Raw genomic sequence first — 24179 nt, 5'->3', positions numbered from 1 at the left:
ACACCTAGCAAATCAGAGACATACAGAGCCACTTCTGTGATGAATATTGAAACTCTTCAGCTGCTAAACTAGTCTATATCACTTTCCTATCGCTCCATTTCCCTACTCTAACAGCAAATAAATCTTAATTACTAATCTCAGATCAATTTCAGCATCCATCCGGAATTTAGCAGAAATCAAAACCAAGCAGCCAGCTCTGTTCAAAGCAGAGACTATTATTTTTACTGGGTTGTCATGGGGATTTTTTTCTGTGTATCTTTTTTTGCATGATGGATAAGCTCAGACAAACTGATGTGAGCTGTTTCCATAGTGATATAACCCGCATGTTAGTAGATTGTGAGTGCCTCTCTCCCTTCCAGTTGCTTCTGACTTGCACTTGCGTTTCTCCTCATTTTATTCTGCCATCAGTTTGCCAGAATTTATCCTGCACAAAGGATTATACAACGTTACAGCATGCATGACACATTTATACACACAGGTGTGCTTTCTGCTGAGCCTGTGCTACTTCCTAGTGGTGGTGGGAATTACAGTGCAGTGTGTGTGTTCGTGTGTGCTGTTGACCTAAAAGGATTGTGTTTTAATATTCTTATCCATTATTTCCTGGAAACAAGCCCAGTTCTGTCACAACATAGATATGGCTCAGTTTTGGCTCAGACACCAACACACAAACACATACATACACACACACACACACACACACATGCTGGTAGGAACGGGATAGGAAGGAAAGGAACAAAGAGGACTTCCTTTAGGCTTTCCATGAGGCCCACCTTTCCTTTCACAAAATATTGTGTCATATTATTTGTGCATGTGTGACTGCACTGAGTACATATATCAAGGAGTGTAAGAGCCTTTCTGCCACACACATTCCCTGGTTTCTGTGTAGTTACCACTTCAAACTGCATCAATTTATTTCTCATTCCTCATACACAAACTGTTGCAATTTGACCCATTCAAGAGAGCAGCAGTCTTTATTTGGCCTTTTTTTCTGTTCTGAAATCTCAAACGGTTGAGCATGAGCTCTGAAACAGAACGAGGGGAAACAGAAAAAGTTTGTGAAAGGAAGAGGGCTGGAGGTGTAGACAAGTGAATTGAAGGAAGGGCCGACAGAAACGGGAGGAAACGGATTGATTCACCTGCTAGCTAAGAACAAGTGACTGTCCAAACAATGTTGGAAGTCACAGAAGTTTTTCCTTTCTTTCTCTTGTATGGTTTTTGCTACATACTACAAAGTTCTGCTTCTTTAAATGTCCAGAAATATCACGGCCAGTTTCTGCTTGTCATACTTCTCTGATCATTATGTGGATTTTGTCAGTTCACATATTGTTTTCGTCTTTATATTCAGAAACACAGATGTGTTTAGATACAGTGTACTGATACAGATGCATCAGTCACAACCTCTTTCCTTCACACTCCTCTGAACTTTAAGTTTCCATCCAAGTCTCCTTCCTTTATTTTAGCTTTCTTTTCTAGTTGCATAACTTTCTGGCCCCTCCTCTGCAAAATATTCAAATACTTTTGTTTTTGACAGTTTTTTTTACAACTATTTCTCTGACCAAAAATTTAATTTGATTGAATGCTCTGTGCCTACATAACAGTTATCCCTGAGGCAGGTGTTACTTATCTGGAAACTTCTTGATCTTGAGTGTGTATTATGTTTGTATTAACACTACCTTCCTCAATTCTTAACTCAGAGTTGTTTTTCTTGGCATGCATTCAGAGTGAGTGTTGGTGTAGAAATCTATTGCATGTTACTCTATCAGGAACACAAACCCATTTTTACAGTGTTTGTTCTTGGTTACATAATGTCTGCCTTTTTTTTTTTATTTTTCCCTGCATGTTTGTACTGCTTTTCCGTTATTAAATATCAGATCGTGTAAAGAGACAGGAAAGGTCAGTGCTGATAAAGGAGGGAGACTTGAGATAAAGCTGGTTGGTATTTGAACTGTAGATGATGTGGTCTAATTGCATGTCTCTTTTAGACCACTTAGCAAAATGTATTATCTGAACATCACATTAGTCCTGCTGGGTGTGGTCTTGGTTCCAGACCAAAATGTAATTAATTAACCAAGTGTCACAAATCCTTAAATTGGCTTACGCTGCTATTCAGTGTTTTATCTTCTGGTTTAAACGTGTTGATAACCTTGAGGATGTTTAGTTTCAGCTACATTAAAGTTATATTATTTAATGTTACACATTCTACACAAAGAGATTTCTTTTTTTTAATGCAGTCTTCTACTGGGGCTGTAAAGCCTGTGAGAGGAACAGGGATAGACTGAATAAACTGAACAGCCAGCTTAGTCCTCGACTGTCTTGTGGACTTCAGAGAGGAAGTGGGGAAAAAGTGGATTTCAACAAAGATTATGTGACACTGTGGTGGCCTTAAGTAGCTCTTCTAGTAGCAGACTATTGCACTCTCAGCATAAGAAGGAACCCTACCTAAAGTCCTTCATCCTAGCTGCTGTCAAACTTTTAAACGTCAGTATGGCATGAAGTCGCCTTTTTGTACATGAAACTCTATATTAACCTTGTACTAAAATCTACCGTCATATCTGCAGTGGCTTGATTTTTATTTTTCCCTGTTTTGCATGTCAATATGTATTTGTTTTACACACCATGTATGTATGCTTTTCTTTTTACAAACTTATTATTGTTGAAACTAGACCTTCTTATAGAAGGAGTATTTTAATATACAATATGTCATAGCTGTTACATAGCCAGTGTGTACTTGTCTTGGTATTTTTTTCAATTTTAAGATATTTAAAATTTCCCTTAATGCTTGATTAAGAATACAAATAACCAATTAGAATAATAATAAAAAGGCTAAAATCCAGCCTATTGGAGTCTACAGTTGAAACCTTGTCTGTTTTGATGTATAGGTTTTAATAAAGCATCTCAGCTTGATTTGGTTTTTGTGATGGTCTTAATTTCAACAGCAATGTTTTATTTTTATTTCAGTAACAATCAAATGTTTGGACACATCTTCAAGTAGGTGTGTCCAAACCTTTGACTGGTTTTGTAAATTTGGAAATACTGACTGTCACAATATATCTGTTTCCTTGATTACTAATAATTTGTACTAGCCCCAAAAAAGTTGATCAATCATCCCCTAATTTAAATAGGAGTATTTATCCGTCCATCCATCCGTCCATCCATCTATTTTCTTGCCGCTTATCTGGGGTCGGGTTGCAGGGCAGCTTCTTAAGCAGGGAAGCCCAGACTTCACTCTCCCCGGCCACATTTATTATTGATATTTGACCAAACTCAGCAGAAACACATAGCTCTGTTATAGCTGTGGTTGCTGCTCAGTCACTCTGGCTGCGACGCAGACTGCAGCGAGCAGCTGGTGGAGAGGCGTGCTGCTTTATCTCTGTTCCTTCTCCTCTGTCTTTGATCTGCCTCTCCTTCTTCTTTTGTCTCTCTTCTCCTCAGGCTGTTTCTTATTGTGCTACTTTATTCATCCAGAACTCTGCAACTGCACTGGACTGTCACAGCAAATGTGTCTGTGTGTCAGACTCATTCATCAAGTTGGTTCTCTTTTTTGTGAGGAAATCAGTTCAAAAGTTGACCCACATTCCTAGTTGTGTTCATTGTAATTTGTTACACAGCACCATTTCTTTTAAAGACAGGAAATGCATTTCTTGTGCCAAAGCCGGCTGTGTCTGCATGTGTGGATTTAGTGTCTGAGTATCCGATTTTGAGATTTTTTTCCACATCTCAGCATTATGTAAAAGCAGTTTTAATTGTGACTCCTTAAACACAGAGAAATAACTGATAAAGACCATATATCCCAGCAGTCACGTGGTGCATGAGACAGTTCACAGATGCATAGTGATGTACATTTTTCTTTGTGGTTTTCTGTCTGAGATTATAACGAAATGGAACAAATGGGAGAAGCAGACATGACGTGAGCAACACTTTGTAAACAAATAGTGCACAAATATAATGCAGACATAGAAAAAGGAAGCACTGTATTTAAGATGGTCACGTGGTATAAATCATGCTCATTGTCTTCTCTATTGGGACTAAAATAAAACATGTTTTCTTATGTAATGCCCTCCTTCCTGTTTGTCCTTGCTTTTCTTTATGACAGGTCGCTCTATTTTTTTTCTTCTTTCTCCTTTTCCCATTTTCAGGAGGCGGTGGGGAGGGTTTGTCTGAAGGAGAGAGGACGGGATGTACTGGTGTTGCAGAGGGTAACGTCGTCAGTTACGTCGCCCTCGGAGCGGCCCTCACCTACATCGTCAGGGGGCGTGTCCAGAGAGGAGGAGTGCAACAAGAGGTCAGCCTTTTTACATAATAACCCTTCAAATGAACAGTAGCCAAAACATAATCATAGTACTCTAACCTCTCTTTTTGTCTGCAACTACTGTGGGATCTGCGATTACAACCACGCTCTTGCATGCACGTTCAAAATATCAGTATTGTGTGTGGCTAAGATAATGTATGCTCTAGCTTCTGACAGGGAGCAGAAGGAGAGAATAGCTTTTTGTTTTCAGCTGAAAGGGGGGAAAAAGATAACACCAAGACTCTTTCAACACATACGCCTCTGTGTTTAGGACCATCTACTGTAAATATACAGAGTTGTCTTTGTGTACTTTTGTCAGTGTCTGCTTAGACCTGAGGCATTAAACAGGGAGTGTCAGTGACAGGCAGGTTAAAGTGGGTGTGTGCGTATATACAGTTTACACTATCTTCCGTAGCAATCAGTTCCCTCGCAGTGCTACTGTAGGAGCTGTCGGCGAGAGAGTTTTAATCTGTGGAGCTGGTAGCTGACAAGGACAGACAGCAAGGAAGTGTACCCCACTAAGAAACAACCCTTCCTGTGTATGCAAAGCTTAGCAGGGAGCTCAATGTTTGCAGGTGTTGAGATATGAAGATGACCTCTGAGCTAGCTACACTTGCAGAGGCAGAAGAGGATATAGATGATAATGATGAAGATGATGACGAAGAAAGCTGTGAAGATGAAGATGGTAGGATTTCGGACACCACCACATTTGATGTTCCCCATTTTCGATACATCGATGATGACGATGCAGCGGAAGAGGAGGAGAAAGGATGGAAGGATAGAGGTGGCTGCTCATGGTACTCTCGTTCTAGTGAGGAAAACTTTTGGAACTCTTCATCTTACAGATACGTGGTGGTGTCGGGAACGCCGCTCAAGATCTTGGAGCATCTGCTGAGTGACCTGCGACTGGATGACCAAAGAGGGGCACCGGAGAGCAGGGAGAGCGGTAAGGTTGGAAACGCACACATGAGCACACGTGTTTTGTTGGCACTGAGCTCAGAGACACATCTGTGTGAGAGTATCTGTACGTACAACATGGCTGTGTTTCCATAAAAAACACGGAGAAAAAAATATTAAGTATTGGAATAAAACAAAAATTTCTCAAAAGTGATTCCTATTTTTACTTAAACATGAAAAGAGTTATCATTTAGGTAAATCAGCTGAAGTGCAGATTAAAAAAAAAAAAATGCACCCGTCACATACCTCCATTTATGCAAAGCATGGCACCTCCTTCCAAGAAATTGAATTTTTACACCTGCACAAGTTACAACACAGCCCTGCTTTTTTTTAGTTTCCCAGAAGTGAGCTCAAACTCAGGAGGTATGTGCCTCCCTTCAATGATAACATCTGCTTTCAGACATGCGTGTGTGTGTGAGACTGTGTGTCATGCCCTCGCACCACATCAGGTTCATTCAGCCATGTCATTGCCTGTAAATATGAAGAACATTCAGGAGGTTAAATGCTCTGATGAGCTTGTGAAATGACTGCCTTGGGGTGCTCTTAAGTATTTCTGCTGCAATCAATTTCCACAGACTTTTAACAGAGTTGTATCATTTTTTACAGTCCTCATTCATACGTTGTATTTTTCTGGTATCTTGATAGCACACACTTTCATTTCTCAAACATTTGGCAACCAGTTTTACTAGTGTATTTTAGGGATATGATGTCATAGTGCTGACTATAATATGTGTGCTATTTCTAAGGACAACTCTGCACAGATCAATAGAAAAATACATGTTTGTAAAATACTGATTAATTTCTTGTTAACAGTTATGATAACAGTAGCATCACAGAGCTTAAGTCCACTTAAATAGGGCTTTTAATTAAGGATGCAGCTTGGATTTGGTAAAACTCTGCCCTTGCCTGTTAGCATCATTTCAAGACAAGGCCCCTTTATGCATCAACTCTGGCCTCAGCACCACCAGCTCCCAGCAGTCCACAGGGAGCCATCTCACTGAATTGCAGGAAGCAAAAGGAGAAAGAGGAAAAAGATAAATGTGAGAGAGAACTGAGATGGTCTTTGTTGAGGAAGTCTGCCTGATATTTATTCACTAAAGGCAGTAAAACGGCAGTAGGAGAGGAGAAGTGTGAGTGCAGAGTCTGTGTGCATGTTTGGTTGTCCCTGTCTTGGCTTCTGATTGTGTTCCTGCTTTTTTCTTTGGTCTATGTACCCTGAGGAAGCATGTACAGATATGGTGTGACATGCACGTGTCTGCATTTGCCTCTGGGAGTGATACCGAGCATCATTGCGCCGTTTTAGCAGGTTTAGCTGTGCAGCATGTTGAACAGGCTCAAACATGCTTCCATGCAGAGAGGGAATGATTAGCCAAACACCCCCCCCTCTACGTACACATAAAACATACACACACACAAAAAAGCCAAGCCACAGATTAGCACGATTAGTTCAGCACACACACATTTTCTCCCTTTTTTTCTTTCTCTCTCACAAGAGATAAAGTCCCCAAGGTCAGAACTGAATGAGTTATTCATCAGCATGCTGTGTGTGTGTCTGGATGTGTGTGCTGTGGCGTCTATGAGTGTATGTGTTTGACTTTGTGTGTGCCAGCGGGCAAACGCAGGGGACATATGTTGAAGATGAAAATGGATATTTATCATCACAGAGTTGAGAGGGAGCGAGCATCGGATGAGAGAAGTAGAGGAGGGGGAATGTAATCGCCAAAAAGGAGAAAATGAAAAACAGGGATGAAGGGGGGGGGGGGGGGGGGGGGGGGGGTAAATGTGGCCAGTTAGGATGGAGAGAGGAAGAAAACCAAATAAAAGCAGGGAATAGCCTGAGATTTGATCAAGAAAGAGCTACATATTAACTTGAGGAACGACTCAGAAAAGAGAATGTGACAGTAAAGTGAGTCAACAGCTTAGGCACAGTTTGACCAACCAAAAAAAAAAAGTTGTGTTTATTTATAAAGTGAAGACAGTTGATCAAATATTAATGGCAAGGCCTGTGCTCAGTATTCTATAATTGATTTCTTTGCTCTCTGCCTTACGGAGCCATATTTGGGTCACACATTTCCCAGGGAAAGAGTTTGACACCACACACACAAGCACACACAGAACTTCCTCACGCTGCCAACAATGGCTCATTACCCACCTGCCACAAGCGCTGTTTATATTTGATTCTTACCCAATGATCACCTGCTGAGTCTCGCACACACACACTCTTGCTATCTCTTTTGCATATTAGCTTGCTCTGCTCCATACTTGCTGTGATGAAAACATTTAGGAGCCATATTATGTTTATATAACTGTCAATCATTTAATTGTGTCTGCTACTATTAGCAGCATATTTTAATGCTGATTTTTAATGACTTTTATTGCTCCATTATTTCTTGTGCCTCCCCTTTACTTTGAAATGCTGACATTTAGTGTCTCTTTAAAGATTTTTTTTTTTTTTTTTAAAAAACTAAGGCTTTGGTTTTGTAAAATACTTATGAGTTGTCATACATCCAGTAGAGAGCAGCCAGAGTGCTCACACACAGTATGGTAAATCAGGTAGTTCCTGCTGGGTAAGCTAAGCTAAAAGCTACTCAGAAGGGGGCAAAGGGAAAAGCAAATTTCCAACTTCTTAAATAACTCAAACTTTTGCAACGCCACAGTGGTTTGAGTGAGTACTTACATCGTAGAGTTTTACAGAGCATCACTTTTGCACAAGACGGTTTATTGTTGGTGTTATAGTAAATGTGGGAATGATGGAGGTGATGATGGTCAGGCTACAGAATCTTAACTTTGTGGTGTAGGGGAAAAGCCTTGTCATTACTGTCTTAGACAGATCAAAGACTAGGATACTTTTATGGTGATCCTGCAAAGCGGATTCAGTTGTTTTAGTGGAAGAGGTCTTGGCCCATGTGATATTGAAACTGGTAAATAAGATCAATGTATGTCTTTTCACCTGCATTTTTGCAAGATCGAAATGTTGATCTAAACCAGCCATTTTCAATGTGCAGGCTGCAGTTTGGAGGTTTCTGTAACAAAGCCGACTTGGAATTCAGTAACATGCATCAAATGGGTAGAAGACTGTCACAGCCACTTGTTTTGTAAAGATTCTAGTCTAATTTATTTCTTTTAGAGTTTATTTTTGCTCTTCACCACCTCTTATCCGACCTATCTGGATGACCTCTTTGTTTCCCACCTAGTCCCCGGGTTTGATCCTGGGCAGAAACTATGTAGCTGAGTTCTGCAGCCATTTACACTTAAAGTTGCTGCATGTGCCAAAAATAAGGAATCAAAACTGCAAATTTGTCATTTAAGAGGAAAACAAATGAACAGCAAAAAAAACAAAACATGTTGGGTAACAGACCTCAAATTGTTCTGCTGTGCTGCCATTGAGCTGAGTTGGGTGATAACTGAATCTAGGTTTATCTCCATTTATAGCACCTTTACACATGATTTCCACTGCTTTTGAGCTACAAAAAACTAATAAAACAGGAACATTTGAAACTAACCTGTAGCAGGAAGGTCTATTCTTTTTACGTGTAGTCATTGTTAAATTCTTTGTCTTTAAGAAGTTAAAATCAAAGATTTTACTTTCAAATATATTTATAACTTTTTCTTCAAACTCATGAAATAAATGAGATTAATTTTTTTTTGTTTCAACGTTTTGACTAAAGAAATCAGAGACAAAGGGAGAAAATGTGTTATTGATTAGAATAACATCTCTTTGACCATTTTGGATATAATTTATGATTTGTTCTGTGTTTCAGAAATGCTGCTTGATGACTTCCTGCTGACCTACCTTGTGTTCATGTCCACTCATGACCTTTGTCAGGCTCTGCTGGGACAATATCCTTTCAACATGCATGCAAACCAACACATCATCATACACATCTTTTTAGCCCCCCAATGTCCTTTGTTGTTTCCTTGACCACTATCACCTATAGCAGCGTCCGCTGCAGGGGCCAGGAGGAGGGCAAAGATGCCCTCTTCAGGAAGCGCAAAGTGCTGCAGCTGGTTTCCCACTGGAGCAGGCTTTATAAGGACTTCCTTAAGGAAGAGGAGCACGTCAGGAGCTTTATGAAGGTAATGGTCTTTCGCACATTACTGATTTGTGTCTCATGGGCTTGATCTTCAGGTGTCCTTCCACACAAATCAGGAGAGTATCAAAGGATTCATTCGTCTTCATTTGTCTCTCTGTCGTGTTATTAAATGTGGTTATCCTCCCGTAAGTTCTGCCTGACTGGATATCAAGAGTTTGCAGAAATAGAGAGCTAAAAGGTGTGTGCGCGTTCATAGTGTGTTATGTGAGGAGTGATAGGGCATAGGGCAAGTAGTTCTTGTATGATATTATGTGAGTATAATATATAAATAATCATGACTCCTTGTGTATTTGCTTTAAGTAATAAGTACCAAGTAAAATTAGCAAATATTAATACTCTTCCACTTACTGTATGTAAGAAAATAGCATCTATGTAGGAGATGAGGGTAGTTAAAATAAACTATAGAGTGTCACATTTCTGACTACAGGTCTTGCTAGTATCCATTGTATTCCTCCTGTTTTCACATGTGAGGCAGAATAAGATATTCAGAATGAGTCACCAACAATGAAAGAAGTGCAGACACACAAACAAGCGCACACGAAAACATCCACGTATTCAAAACTGAGCACAGTCACCAATCACTCGTCCCTCCATAACCTGACAGCCCTGTTGCTCAGTGGCATGTTGCCATGGAAACCAAAGTGGTAGGGTTGGCAAGGGTATAATCTCATATGGAGTGCGTAACCCAGGTGATAGTTGCCTAGTAACAGAGGGATGAGAGGGGAATTGGGATAGAAGGCTACAGTGGGTCAATGACAGCGATAAGGAGGTGTGTGTGGGGGCTGTATGTGCGCGCTTGTGTGTATTTGCAAGTTCTTACTGTTGCAGACTTCTGCTGATTCTTCCTGCTGGTTTCTAATTCTTCTCCACACACACACAGTAGTGTTATACATCTTTTCTTTCTGCCTTTCTTTTCATTTTTCTCTCACAAATGCAACGACGTTAACAGAAAGTAGCAACACTTGCAGTTAGTTGATTATTCAAATAATTCACTGGTTTTAAAAATACTTTATAAATGAAAATTAACCTGTTTTGTTATTGGAAGTCGATCAAATAAAGAAAACCAATAAAATACAAATTAATGCTTTAATTCATAGTGGATTTTTTTCATGTATTAATGACACAAATATAAATATTAACAGTAAAAACAAAATTTGTTTGCTTATTTTCTTAAAATGTCTGTTTAAACTTACAAAGCTTAAATATGTGTGTTCCTTCACAACGTTAATAGCCAAAATAGTTGGCATGTAATTTTGATCTGCATTAGCCACTGATGGTGTTTGTCTTATAGTTGTACCATAACTATGTCACATAGTGCGTGTCAGAACAAAAGAGAAACTTATGAGATGTCATTTAAAATCATATAGAGGGACCCCAGCGACCCATAATGCAGTGCTGTAAAAATTAAATACTAGTTATACCGAGACATAAGCATGTATATTATGTATGTTATGCTTTGTTCTTTCAGGATCTCGGTGTTCTCTTGAGTCAGGCATATTAATAGCTATACTCCCTCTTCCTACAGATTAGCGCTTTAGTGTCAAAATAACCACACAACCTATCAGTTGTTGTTCCAATCCAGCAGGGAGCTTCCTGCAGCTCAGAATGACAGCTGTTTCAGACTGCTAACATGTTTTTTAGCTTTAACGTTAGCATCATAAGAACATCTTTCCTGTAAACCTGTACATAAAATCTGTTTGAAGGGTCAAATGAATATTTACTATTAACAAAGAAGTAATATTATCTTTGATGTCATGAATCCTCCTCTTTGTCTCTGTCAGACCCTTTACAGGTATGTTTTAGAAGATCTGTATGAGTTCCCCACTCTAGAGAAAGACCTGAAAGAGTTTCAGAAACTTCTGCGTCGCCGGCAGTAAGTGCTTTTGACTCTGTTAAATCTGATTAGCACAGGTTTTTGTCTGTGTTTTTGATATGTTGCGTAACTATCACACTGCTGTGTGTTGCTTCTTCTAGCACAGTGGATGACTGCCCTCCCACTCAAAAGGTGTGATGAAGAAGCAGTTTCATTTTGTAAAAAGAAAAGCAAACGTACTGATATACCAGAACACAGATTAAATAAAGAACTTCAAATCTTTATGTTTCTTGTGTTTTCTCTGTCAGAGCAAACAAATGTATCAGCAGTTGAGTTTGAAGGAAAACTGCTTGCAGCTCCGCAGTCCACAGACGGAGACTAGAGAGGGTGAGTAACAGACAAATGCGCACACACACACAGACACACAAACTTGTCCAAAGCTGCACACAATTAAGTATAATGGAAGTGAGTTCATTTTAATTTCAGTGTGCAAATAGAATTTTTTTAAGTAGGATGTTCTCAGTATTTTTGTCTGCTTGAATACTTGATTTACTCAAGTCTCCCTCATTAGTTTTTTTTTTTTCTTCAGTCCAATTTTACAGCACTTCATTATTTGTATTTTTACAATGACAATATTCCATTTATTTTTCAGTGATATGCTGCGTATATGTGAGTGCTGATTCCTACCTAAGTGTCCACACACACCCCGCACTGGAGGCCCACGAGCTGTTGCGGATTGTTGGCATGAAGATGGACAGAGCAGAGGAGGACATGGTGCTTGCTGTGGTGTCGCACACTGGAGGTATGCAAACACAAATGAATGCTCACCGAGTTCAATACCTAAAAGTTTATTCATGCATATAGAGACTTCTCAAAGGCACAACCTAGAGAACAAGTAGCTTTGGTTAAAAATCTGCTCTTGGCTCTTATTTATCCTCATCATCATATCTGTTGTTTCTCTCCTTCGTCTTTGCAGAGCGAAGGGTCTTGCAGCCCAGTGACTGTGTGTATTCAGAGTCTCTGACCCCACAGGGGAAGCTTGTGGCTTGTCGCAGGGATATCACAGAGATCCTGGTATGTAAATACCTCCTTCTATCTTTTTCTTCCGTCAGTTTGTAACATTAAATCATGTTCCTTTTAAAACCTAAGACAGATCTTGCATGTCCAATGTGAGCCCAGTTTTAGGCGACTAAAATTCCAATATTTTGGTGGTACCCCATGTGCTGTATTGTTGAATCAGACGAAAAGGTTCTCCAGCAGACATATTTTCACAGTATTAATAGAGTTATGCATTATGAACAAACTGTATAAACTAAGGCAGGTGAATAAGAGAGGAAGCATGTGAGCCAGTGACGTAGCTGCCCTGATGACAGAATACAAAGGTGTTTTGTAGAGAAATGTGTTGTGTGCTGGCATAGCTTTCACTGTGCAACTCCAGCTGTAGTTCCCTAAAATAACTTTGCAAAGGTGGACATTTTAAATTACAGGACTGCAGAAGTTTAGATTTCATATAAACACCAGTTTGAAAAAATCTGTTGTAGTTGTAGGTGAGCTGTTATTTTCAGGCCTGTTTGGGTTGAACTGAACAATTTTTTTAAATACCATTTTTTTTTAATTAGCCTTATTGTACCATGGTTTATACAGAAAGTGAAAGAGATCGCTCAGTTCTCATACACACAGTGATCTGTTTACATTTGCTGTATTTATTTCTTTGTCTGCATTGTCTTTATGTGCACATGTTAACTTAGTTTTGTGTGTTTTCATGTGCAGCCTCCTTTAACAGACAGTGCTGAGTTAAGCAGGAGGCCAGTTCGACTCTTAGGGATCAACACTTGGGACGTGGCAGCAGCGCTCACACACCTGGACTGGAGCCTCTTCAAATCCGTCCACGAGGTACACACTCACATGCAAATATATGTGGTGTGCGTCTCTACTTTATAATAAATTCATATTCTTGACAGAGATTGTGGGAATGAAAGTATTAAAGATGCAAATGCCTACAAGACCTGCACAGCTGAGCTTGCAGCTGAAAAGCTTTGAGAGCTGAATCTTTTCTGGGTAAATGGTTAAGCATAGCTCAAATAAAGAGACACGGGCTGCTTCTTATAGTGTTACTTTATGAATATTCTTTTTTTTCAGGAAGTGTAGAAATTTTGTCATTTTGATAAAGGAGCTTTATTATTTTTTTATATTTTTTTTATTATTGCAAATTGATTTTCTTAGGGTTTTTGTCAAACTTCACTATCAAAATAAGCACTGCTGAAAGTCACCAAAAAAGGAGAAGATTAAGTTATTGGTCAAAAAACTACAAGATGAGAAATAATTTAAAAAATGGAAATGATAGGTAATGTTAGATGTTAAGAAATGTCCACAGTTTCCATCATAAGTCTACATACAGTCATGAATATGTATTCTGTGGCAGCATTGATCTCAGTTAAACCTTTGAACTCTTCATTCTCTTTGATGGAAAACTACAAGATCAATTATTAATAGGAAAAAAAAAGACATTTAGTAAGATTTGTTGTGTTTATATGAACACAAGTTCCATTTCAATTAGCTGGTGATTTTCAGAGCATGCTCTTGGGTTAAATTCTTAATGTTTTTCCACAAAATATACAACTGATCAACTAATAAACTTTTTTTTTTGACCATCTCTTTTCAGGGAATCTCTTGAAAGCCCAAAATGACTAATAGTTGTGTTTGTAACGAGACTTTAGACAAGAACTCTATACAGTGATAAATGTATTTTCAAATGGATTTCACATGCGCCCTTCCCTCCTTCCACATGCAGCAGGAGCTGGTGTACTACACCCTGAGCCGTTCTCCCGGCTCTGGCTACACGGCGGCGCTCTCCGTCCTTCTCCAGCGCTGTAACGAAGTCCAGCAGTGGGTCATGTCTGAGGTGCTCATGTGTGTATCACTCAACAAGCGAGTGCAGCTGCTCAAGAAGTTCATCAAGATTGCAGCTCAGTAAGAACATGCACATGTAATGACATCAGCTGAATAGAAGTGTAGTTGACTTATTTATTTTTTTACTAATATCATCACATTTTTTTATGTCAAATGTAGCTGTAAAGCCCAAAGAAATCTCAACTCTGCTTTTGCCATCATCATGGGTCTCAACACGGCTGCTGTCAGTCGGCTCAACCAAACATGGGAGGTAAGACTGTGAGTTAATGTGCATTATTTATATTTAGATTTTGAATTCTTTTCTGAGTATCTTTCTTTTCTTTTTTTCTCAGAAATGTCCAGGGAAGTTCAAGAAGCTTTTCTCAGAGTTGGAACTCATCACGGTAAGAACAGAGATAGGGACACGTATAGAGCCTGAAATTGGTTTGTCTAATGATGTGACGTCTAAATCCTTCATTCACCACACCTTCTCCAAGTCCTCTCTATCACTAAGAGTTTTCTCTCTTTTCCTCCTCCCCCTCTTTCCAGGATCCATCTCTGAACCACAAAGCCTACAGAGAGGCCTTTAAAAGGATGAAACCTCCAAAGATCCCTTTCATGCCTCTTCTCCTAAAAGGTATCCTCATAACCCTCCACATAAGCACACACAAACATTAACCCATTAAAACAACACTAAAATTAAATCCTAATATCTTTCTCTCCTGCTTTTAGATATCACTTTCATTCATGAGGGAAATAAGACTTTCCACGACAACCTGGTCAACTTTGAAAAGCTGGTGAGTCGAGTTACTTCTGTGATCTTTCAGTGCTTGAATTTAAACCAGTTAAGTGTGATGTTTCTTTTTTGATGACTTTTTTCCAACACGATCGACCTTCATTGACAGCAAACATTATTAGGCAAAACAGTGATCTTGACAATGTAGACTGATGCAGCATGTCTTCCTCTCAAACCAACAGCACATGATTGCAGACACTGTGAGAATGATTCGCCACTGCCAAAGTGACCAACCAGGTGAGTCTTGCATTTCTGAGTCAGTTTGTTTGGTGCAAATGACAACAAAGGCTCAGGTAGGGGCTCCTAAAGTTTGACCATTATTCTCTATTACTGTGGATCATTATCAGCCAACAGATGGGAAGAAAAAGCAGGGCTGTCGGGTGTAAATAGGGAAGCTTAACAGATGAAAAAGTAGAAGAGAATATCTTTTCAGTCTTGGGGTTGCAAATGCAGGAGCTAAATGTTGGGAGGGCAACTGTGTTTCTACTAATAATCTCTTGCAATTGACCACAGATAACAACATGCAACCTCATACTGTTGAAATGGAAATGTTCCATACAGAAAAAAGCCCCATGCACCCACATGCATTTTTAAATTTTGTATTAAAGGCATAATCATGGACAGAGTACGGTTATAATGAAATGGTGTCCATCTTGTATGTAGACAATGAGATGATGACCTGTAATTCTGATTGCACTGACGTGCTCAGTGAAGTAAATATTCTAAATTAAGGACACTGTTCAAATCACCTGCTTTTGTAAACCTTAGCCGTGCTAAATACAGAAAATCTCCAGACTAATATCTTCACTGTTTTGCAAAATGTAAGAATGATTTGACAGATGCATCAAAATGTTTTGGAAAAAACCTGCGTTGTTGGACCAATTCATTGTCAGGAATCTTAACGCCATCTGCAGCTGAGTTAGGGTACTGCCCCTGCACCAGAGTCAGCTGACTCCTCTTACTGTTTCTAAGCAACCATTTCCACAGAGGTTATTTTTTCTGTGGCTGTACAGTTTTTGCAGTGCATTTGTATTGAATGTGTGTATTATTAATCTATCCTGGAAAAAAAAAACCAAAAAAATCTTCTTGACTTGTGTATTTTGTATCGATGTCCTAGGCAACGAGGTGGTTGGGGTGGACAGTGTGGAGGTGAGAGCGAGCGTTCACTGCCTACACATCATCGACAATCAGCAGACGCTTTTTGAACTGTCACACAAGCTGGAGCCACGTGCTTAAATGCACACATTCACGTGCCCTCACAAACACACTGGACATAGCGCAGAGGAAATGCTAACATGTGTGACACGGAGGACGCGTGTACGGCAAAAATGTCACAAACTCACATATACACGGCAACAAGATCACACAACCAGCAGTGGTGTCGGATGGACATTAAGCTCTGCTCTGACCAAACCCATGAAGACACAGCTGCACTCTGCCTGTTGTTTCACTGAACATGCGCTTGTAAGGGATTTATAAACTCGACACACACCGAGTGAACTTCTAGGAGCAGTGTCTCTGCAGAAAGATGGAGATTTGCCACACTGAGACGGAGAGTTGAGAAGGCTGTAATTAGTTTGTACAGTATCCATTAGACTGAGTTTGCTTTTGTTTTGTATTTGTGAGTCTTTGGTTATTTATGAGGCTGTTACTACATCAGGTTACTTTATTTTGGCCAGTCTTGCTACACCTCCTTGGAACGTCAACAAGGACTTGATAACCTCATAGTAATTTTAAACACAGAAAACATTTCAAGAGTTTGATTTGTTTGAAATGTTTTGGACAAAATCTGCACAACGGGTGGTCTAATATGATTTCGTCTGCAAAGCACACGCAGGTATTCACCTGCATCACACACCAAGATACACCTATAGTATCTAGGTGTGCAGAGCTTTTTTGTTTATTGTGCAAGCAGAACCAACGCTGATGAATATTAGACAATTGTTGGATTCCTTTCACATGGTCAAGTCCTGGTTGACCTTTAGCCAAACACTCCTCATGCACTCTTCTCTATGATGTCTTAGTGTGAATAGATACTGATCATTTCACATTGTACATACTATGGACCTAAACACTTCTCAGTGCCAAATGTCATGTTGAGTTGCAGCACAGCTGTACCTGTAAGCTCCTGCTGCGCATCAGAATCACAGCATTTGACTTTCTGGAAGGAGCCCTGCTATGATGTCTCATCTCCGATCATGTAAAGCTGATCTGATTTCTCGCAGAGATGCTTTTCTGACATTATGATTGACTGAGTTCAGGGTGTGCGATTGTATCACGTCAGGTTGCCATGGAAACACAGCCTCAGTGTAGAGCATTTTTTCCCCTTTTTTTTCTATAAGTCTTTCATTTTTATTATGTCAACTCGTTTCATTCAAAGCAACACACATCAGAATAGCTCTGCTCCACTATAGAGTTTTCAAAAGGACATTGATTATTCTGACTGACTGAAAAGATCATATCATGCAGAAGTGGTCTCGTGGAAACTAACAGAGTGCAGACAGGAGGATGGAAGCACAAGGAAATTACATGCTCCTGTTTGCACAGCCGCAAGATGTGAAAGACATTTATTTGTTCGTCAAATTACCTGTCTGACGAGTTAATGTTGGCCCGCTCTGGGATAGAAATATAGCATTTGGAATAAGAGAACCATTAAGGAATTCTAATGCTAATCACAATATGTGTAATTTAAGTTAAGAAACCATGTTTGACAGAACTTATCAGTGTTTTTTGTTTTTAATGTTTTGCCTTGTGTCTGTTTAGTTCTCACCAGTCATACCACTGGTACATTTCTACTGTAATAGTCTTAAATGTTACATAGTGATGCACGTGCCACATCTTTTTTTTTTTTTTAAATCATAAGATAAAGTTGGGGGAAAAAGTGCAATACAGTCGAGATGGTGCTGCAAGTGTTCATCAACATTTCAACATGAAGCCTTTTAGAATAAAAAGCGTTTTGCTTTGACAATAATTACTCAAATTTAAGACAAATAATTACAATTTATAAAATTATTTAAGTTACCAATGCAAGTTTGGTTCACAGTAAGAAAAAAGATCTGTATTTTGTGTTATGCGCCTCTTCTTGCATTAAAATGATCTAAAACAATTTGAAAAAGAAATTGATCCTGTCATTGCCACCAAAACACTGATATACTTGGCATGCTCTCATCCAAAGATATTAATACAAGCTGGAAAGATATCAAAGCCATTTAATATATTTGATATTAAGTCAATCACAAAAAAGCAAATCAAAACAATCTAAAGATGTTTCCAGTGTTTGATATCTAAGACGTATTGCTTAAGAAAGCAATTACAACACTAACTTTGACTGACTGGCAGCCAGTGGCCTCTAGAATAATTTTCATCTTCATGTTGGCTTTTGGTTAATAGTCTGTTACTAGAACAGCAGCTGAAATGACACTAGAGTTATTAAGTATTTCGATTTACTTCAAGTTTGCTGATGTTAGCCACGGTTTGCTACTCATACTAAATGACAGTGGAAGGAATGAACCAACAATGTGTTTGCAAAGCCTATCTTATTATGTCATTGCCATTTTAAAGACGCTTTTGGTAAAAAAAAGTCAGTGATCCTTTGACCGCTAGAGCTGATTAGCCACAGCCATAATCTCCTCATGTTCAGTGTGATGCAAAAGCGTTGTGGTCATTTTTACTATTAGGCTATACATGATGTGCATACACACACACACACATATACCTCTGCTTATCATGTTCAAAGAGCAGAATAATTGTTATGTTGGTTATTTATTGAAATATATTAATTATGGTGGCAAAATGTTTTGGTTTTTGTGCCATGTTCAGAGCTTCAATAGTGTGAATGTGCACACAAGAAAAGGAGATTTAAAAGCACTTTTTCATGTGTTTTGTGGCCACTTGGTGTCAGCAGAAGAGCTTGTGAGTGTAACGATGCTCCTCACTGTTTTCTGCTGTCAAACGCTAAACCGAGCCAACCAGCGGGAGGCTGCATTTAGTGTTTTACCAGCCATTGTCATAATTGTGTAGTTAAGTTTTTCTAAACTCAATGTTGTTCAAAACCTGTTTGCATGATAAAATAAATAAAAAAAACAAACCACAAAGTTCACAATGCAAGAGAGGACACATTGAAAGCTTTGTACTATTGTAATATTGTTAATGTGTAAATATATGCCGATGTTTGGTATGTTGTTATTATTTATCTGTTATAAATGCAAATAATGTCGGTCACAAAGCAATATGTCTCCCATTGCTCCCCTCAACCTTTACACAGCTGAAGTCACGTCTTTTCTAAAGCTGCGTTTTACTATGTCAAAGTTTTACTGAAAATGAATAAATGAGGTTTTATGTGACATCTACAAATGAGGTAATTGTCTTTTCTTGATATTAACATACTTTGAAATTGTGAGTGGTTTAAAGTGGTACACTCAGTGCAGATAGCAGGTTTCCAGCAGTCTGTTTTTTGCTTTCAGGAGACCTGGATTAAGTCTCTCACCATAACATGATTTACCATGTTCTGGTACAGCTTCGATGGGCGCTGCTACAAGTTTGTTGCTACAGACATGATGCGGACTGATGCTGAACTCCACTGACTGTGAGAAGGATCAAAGCCGGTGTCCATTCACAGAATGGATCAATACAATTTTCTCCAATCTCTGGACCATGTTCTGGGACACATGCCAGACTCTTTTTTTTTTTTTTTTTTTTTGGTGAATTTGTCTTCTGCTTTTAATTCCACCCGACCAACTATTTTAACTTGGAGACTGCTTAATGATTTAAAATTGATATTAACTTGACATAGTGGATTATAGATGTTTTGATAGAAAGGCCCTTAGAGGATTAGAGTGAATGGCACAATGTCAGAACGACAGTTCTCCACTGGCTCTCCTCAGGATGTGTCACCTCTGCTTTACATCCTGTACGCCAACAACTTTAAAGGGTCGGCATGTGAACAGGCACATCCTGAAATTCACAGTTGACACAGTTGTGGTTCTGCTGCATGATGATGAGGACAACCATGGCCAGTGGCGGAGGACTTTGCCAAATGGTGCAATGAAGTCCACCTACAGACTGACAAAACCAAAGATATGGTTAGTGATTTTAGGAAGTCCTCTCACTCTTCATCACAAACCATAATAAATGACGTAGACATTGAGCAGGTGGAAAAGTACAAATATCTGTGTTTGGTTTTAGACAACAAGTTGAAGTTTGATGTGATTGTGGAAGCAGTGACAAAAAGAGCCATCAACTCCTGTACATCCTCAGTAAGTTACAGGTTTTAAATGTGGAGAGACAAACTTTCTTTCTTTTCTTTCTGCTTTTTATTTCGAACATGTGCAAGTAACACAAAAGAGTAAACTGAAAAGAAACAAAAACAAAACATGGATAAATACATAACAAAATGAAAACATTACAACTAACTAATAATATATAAACCCTATATGTCCAAAATGGAGTAGGTTGAACATGAAGCTTATTTACACCTACCCCAGTCTCCTGAAACACACGTTTACATAATGGTATTTACAACAGTTTACAATTACAATTAGAAAATAAATAATTTAAGCAAAGAAATTATATATATATATATATATATATATATATGACTTATTCATTGGAACATTGTCTGTTAAAGCCCTTCTTCTTCCCTGTACCGTGTAAGAACCATGCGTTTGTACCGCCTTTTAAACTCGATCAACTTTGGCTTTGTACATGATTTGAGCTGTTTGAAAATGAACCAGATCTGTAAATGTACGTGTTTTATAAGCGACTTCCAGTTTAATTCTCTCTACTGTATTGCAGTTAAATTTAGTCTTTTATTGAATTGGTTTTAGCATTTTCTTTTATTTTCTGGTTTGGAAGTGTGACAACAAAATATTCTACCAAGTTAAGCAGGGTGGTGAAGGTGGCCAGCAAAATAATAGGCCTCCTTCAGGCCTTACTACCTGCTGCATATGAGCAGCAGGTAGTAAGGCAGTCAGTAAGCAAGAGGCATTGTGGGAAACCAGACCACCTTCTAGCACTTTGAACTGCTCCCTCAGATCGGAGATTAAGAACTCCAAGATTAAAAGCAAAGAAACTAAAAAACTCCATTGTTCCATTTGCAATAGCATTTTTTTAACAGCTGCAGATATTTTTTATTCTTTTTATTTTTCTTTTTCCATTAGGGACAATGAAATTACTTGAACTTGAACAAGAACTTTGAAAATGCTCAGGGCTGAACTTAGATTCGACTCAGTGACGTCCACAAATAGGACAGCTGGATGTGGTCTTATGGTACTAAACTGGACCAGGACCGGATAATACTAAAGGACTGGAGCAGTGTGCACACATAAGTTAATTAGGGCAAAGATGGAATGAAGTCCCATATTTTTTAAATTACCCCTCTATTTGTGCATCCCATATACTGTAACATCAACAACTGGAATACTTCTATCTGTATGATTCATTCTGCTCTCCTGACCTGGTTCTGTGATAACATACGTGACACCTCCACAATGAAGCTATTAATTTACACTTGTATATCGGTGTACAATCTCATGACACTAATGTGTTTTGAATAATAAAACAAAAACCCAATCTGCATTAAAGAAAGATTTACAGAAGCTTTTAAATAATTGGGTTGACTCATTCTCAATAATCTCAGTATAAGCTCAGTAATATCTACACTTTTATAATGCAGTAAAATTATAACTGCATAGCAGAAAAAAGGAGCAGCTCTATTGTAAAAGGAAAGCTTTTACAGGAATCCAACAAGGAAGTTAAAGCTGAAAGATAAAAGCTATAAGTTAATGTTTATCATTTATTGCTTCTTTGAATTTCTTTGTTATTATTTTGGAGAACCTCCTCGAATTTTAGTCAAGAACTGTTAATACATACTTGTTCCAGTAAATTTAACACATTTTATTGTATTTGTCATATTCTCAATAAGTTTAATTCATGTTTTAAATTCATTTTAATTTTTGGACACCACTCAAAAAAAGACTCAACAAAGAAATAAAAAAAAGCTGTTTGAGGAATGAAGGCATAATAAGAGAAGATCAAGAAACTATCTGTTAAAATTATATAGCTAAAAATTGCTTAGTGACACAATGCAGATGTACAAGTAGCACATGTATCATCTTTAGAAATGAGTTTTATGTACTGAACCCAGCTGTTTGTAGGGCCAGAATGAGCTGGAGGTTGTCAGATTCCTGATCAAGAACTTTGAGACTGCTAAGAGGTTCACATGGATGAGACTCTGTGATATCGGCACTTTTATGATACTTTAAAACTATAATTGCATAAAAAACAAGAGATAAAGCAGTACAGTAGAGGAAACAAGGAAATTACCGGGAAAATAAGTGCTTAATGTTTAAACAGTTACTGTATCTGTCATATCAGTAACTTATTGCTAAATGCCCTGAACAATAATATCACACCAACAGTGGAAACACCTTCTGTACGATATTAAAGAAAGATGCTTCTCATCTGGCTCTGCAGGACTTTTAGTAGCACACACCAGTGCAGATAAACACCATCAAGATGTCTTAACCTCATCATAAGGACTTAAAACTCCATCATGTTGTTCTTCTTCTTGTTTGATCTGGCTGAGTGCTGGGTCTCCTTCATATGAGCTGGGCATTAAGCTACTGTGTGGCTGCCATTTAATATTCTGGTACAGCTTCAATGGCTGCTGTAAAACATACGTCACCATCTGATGACCTGGACTGATGTGGAGCTCCACATTCTGAGAAAACACAATTTAATCAAAACTGATCAAGAATTTTGGCCACACTCAGAGAGAAACCTGGATCTGAGTGACATCCACAAAGAGGACAGATGGATGTGGAGAGACTCAGTAATATTTACACTTTTATGATGCTTTAAAATACAACTACATAGAAAAAAAGATAACGCTCTCTAGTAAAGGAAACATGGAAATGAACAGGGAAAAAACTGCTTAGTATCTACTGTTCAAAGTTAATATGTCTCTATTATTACCAATATAATGCAAACTGCCTTGACCAATGATATCACACCAAGAGTAGAAACACCCCTTGTGTGATATAAAAGAAAGATGCCTCTCATCTGGATCTGCAGGATATTTGTTAACACACATCAGAGCAAATAAACTTCAACAAGACATCAACATCACATCAGAAGTACCTTCCTCTACTTAAATCTCCATCATGTTGCTGTTCTTCTTTCTCTTTGGGTTGGCTCTGGGTATTGAGTCTCCTCCAGATGAGCTGGAAGTGAAGCTGCAACGTGGCGGTTGTCCCATGTTCTGGTACAGCTTCAATAGCCGCTGCTACAAGTATTTTGCGTCACGGATGACCTGGGCTGATGCTGAAATTCACTGTATGTCACAAGGAGCCAACCTGGTGTCCATTCACAGTATGGATGAATACCATTTTGTCCAATCTCTGATCAAGAACTTTGACCATGCTCAGGGTCATACTTGGATCGGACTCAGTGACACCCATAAAGAGGGCACATGGATGTGGTCTGATGGTACTAAGGTGGACTTTACCATTTGGAGTGAAAGGCAACCAGATAACTTTAAAGGACGTGAACACTGTGTACATACAAATTTTTTTGGACCAAGATGGAATGACATACGGTGTTCTTATACTTACACTTCTGTTTGTGCAACCCGCATACCATGTCCATAACATCTGGGATACTAAACATCTGTGTGATCCAGCCTGCTCTGCTGAACTGATTCTGTGATAATATTCATGAGACTTCCACAATAAAGCTATAAATGTACACTTTTATGTCTCTGTACAAATTTCACACAACCACCCTACTGTGTTTTTTTTTTTACTGTGATATAAAATCTTTTCTCCTTTTTTTTTCTTTACTTGTCTCCAATTCTTAAGTTTTTAATTGAGTTCAACTTTAAATACAAATAAAAACAAATATTTTAGTCATTCTAAAAATATCAGTTCAAGAAATGTTCAGGGTTTAATGGCAAACGGTGCCATAAATGGTCATTTTTACTGAAAGCTTTTTAAAATCCGTTTAAATAATTAAACAAAAATATAAAGTAGGCCTGCATATTGTAAAGAGAGAGAAAATGAAGATTTTTGATCAATAAATGAGTATTGATGTGCAAAAGTATTGCTTTCTGTTTCTGTTTTATCAAATTCTTACCAATAAAAGACCAGTTATTGGTGACATGCTGCATTTGCACATGCACTGCTCTGTTCTGGCTCATTTTCTTGTGTGCAATTGAAAATGTTACTTAAGACATCAGTAAAAATCAGACTCCTGCACATTTCATGAAAAATGTGATCAATACAACTGGATCATACTGTATATGGCCTCATGTATCTGAAATAAATAAACAAACATGTTTCTGTT

General features: G+C 38.5%; 2 protein-coding genes across 3 annotated transcripts in view; both read left to right on the top strand.

Annotated features, from left to right (window-relative positions):
• The window catches only part of rapgef5a (Rap guanine nucleotide exchange factor (GEF) 5a), a 52021-nt gene extending 32835 nt beyond the window's left edge, over positions 1–19186 (top strand). For both annotated transcript variants that reach the window (XM_042011920.1, XM_042011921.1), the window contains 17 exons: positions 4137–4282; positions 5134–5234; positions 9007–9085; positions 9178–9322; positions 11121–11212; positions 11314–11344; positions 11461–11539; positions 11805–11954; positions 12129–12226; positions 12923–13045; positions 13944–14122; positions 14222–14312; positions 14395–14445; positions 14591–14678; positions 14774–14838; positions 15020–15074; positions 15955–19186. In XM_042011920.1, the coding sequence (XP_041867854.1) occupies positions 4137–4282; positions 5134–5234; positions 9007–9085; positions 9178–9322; positions 11121–11212; positions 11314–11344; positions 11461–11539; positions 11805–11954; positions 12129–12226; positions 12923–13045; positions 13944–14122; positions 14222–14312; positions 14395–14445; positions 14591–14678; positions 14774–14838; positions 15020–15074; positions 15955–16073 (1692 nt within the window). In that variant the 3' untranslated portion in view covers positions 16074–19186. The remainder of the gene's footprint in view (positions 1–4136; positions 4283–5133; positions 5235–9006; positions 9086–9177; positions 9323–11120; positions 11213–11313; positions 11345–11460; positions 11540–11804; positions 11955–12128; positions 12227–12922; positions 13046–13943; positions 14123–14221; positions 14313–14394; positions 14446–14590; positions 14679–14773; positions 14839–15019; positions 15075–15954) is intronic.
• Positions 19187–22920: 3734 nt separating this feature from the next.
• Positions 22921–23582, top strand: LOC121628344 (lactose-binding lectin l-2-like). The gene has a single exon (XM_041967370.1). It carries the CDS (start codon positions 23000–23002, stop codon positions 23483–23485), a length of 486 nt encoding a protein of 161 aa, XP_041823304.1. The 5' UTR covers positions 22921–22999; the 3' UTR covers positions 23486–23582.
• Positions 23583–24179: the final 597 nt, after the last annotated feature.

Source organism: Melanotaenia boesemani, chromosome 17 (genome assembly GCF_017639745.1).
Source record: "Melanotaenia boesemani isolate fMelBoe1 chromosome 17, fMelBoe1.pri, whole genome shotgun sequence".
In the NCBI taxonomy this organism is placed as follows: Eukaryota; Metazoa; Chordata; class Actinopteri; order Atheriniformes; family Melanotaeniidae; genus Melanotaenia; species Melanotaenia boesemani.
Note: the sequence above shows the minus strand (reverse complement) of the source record. Positions and strands in the feature narration are given on the sequence as shown.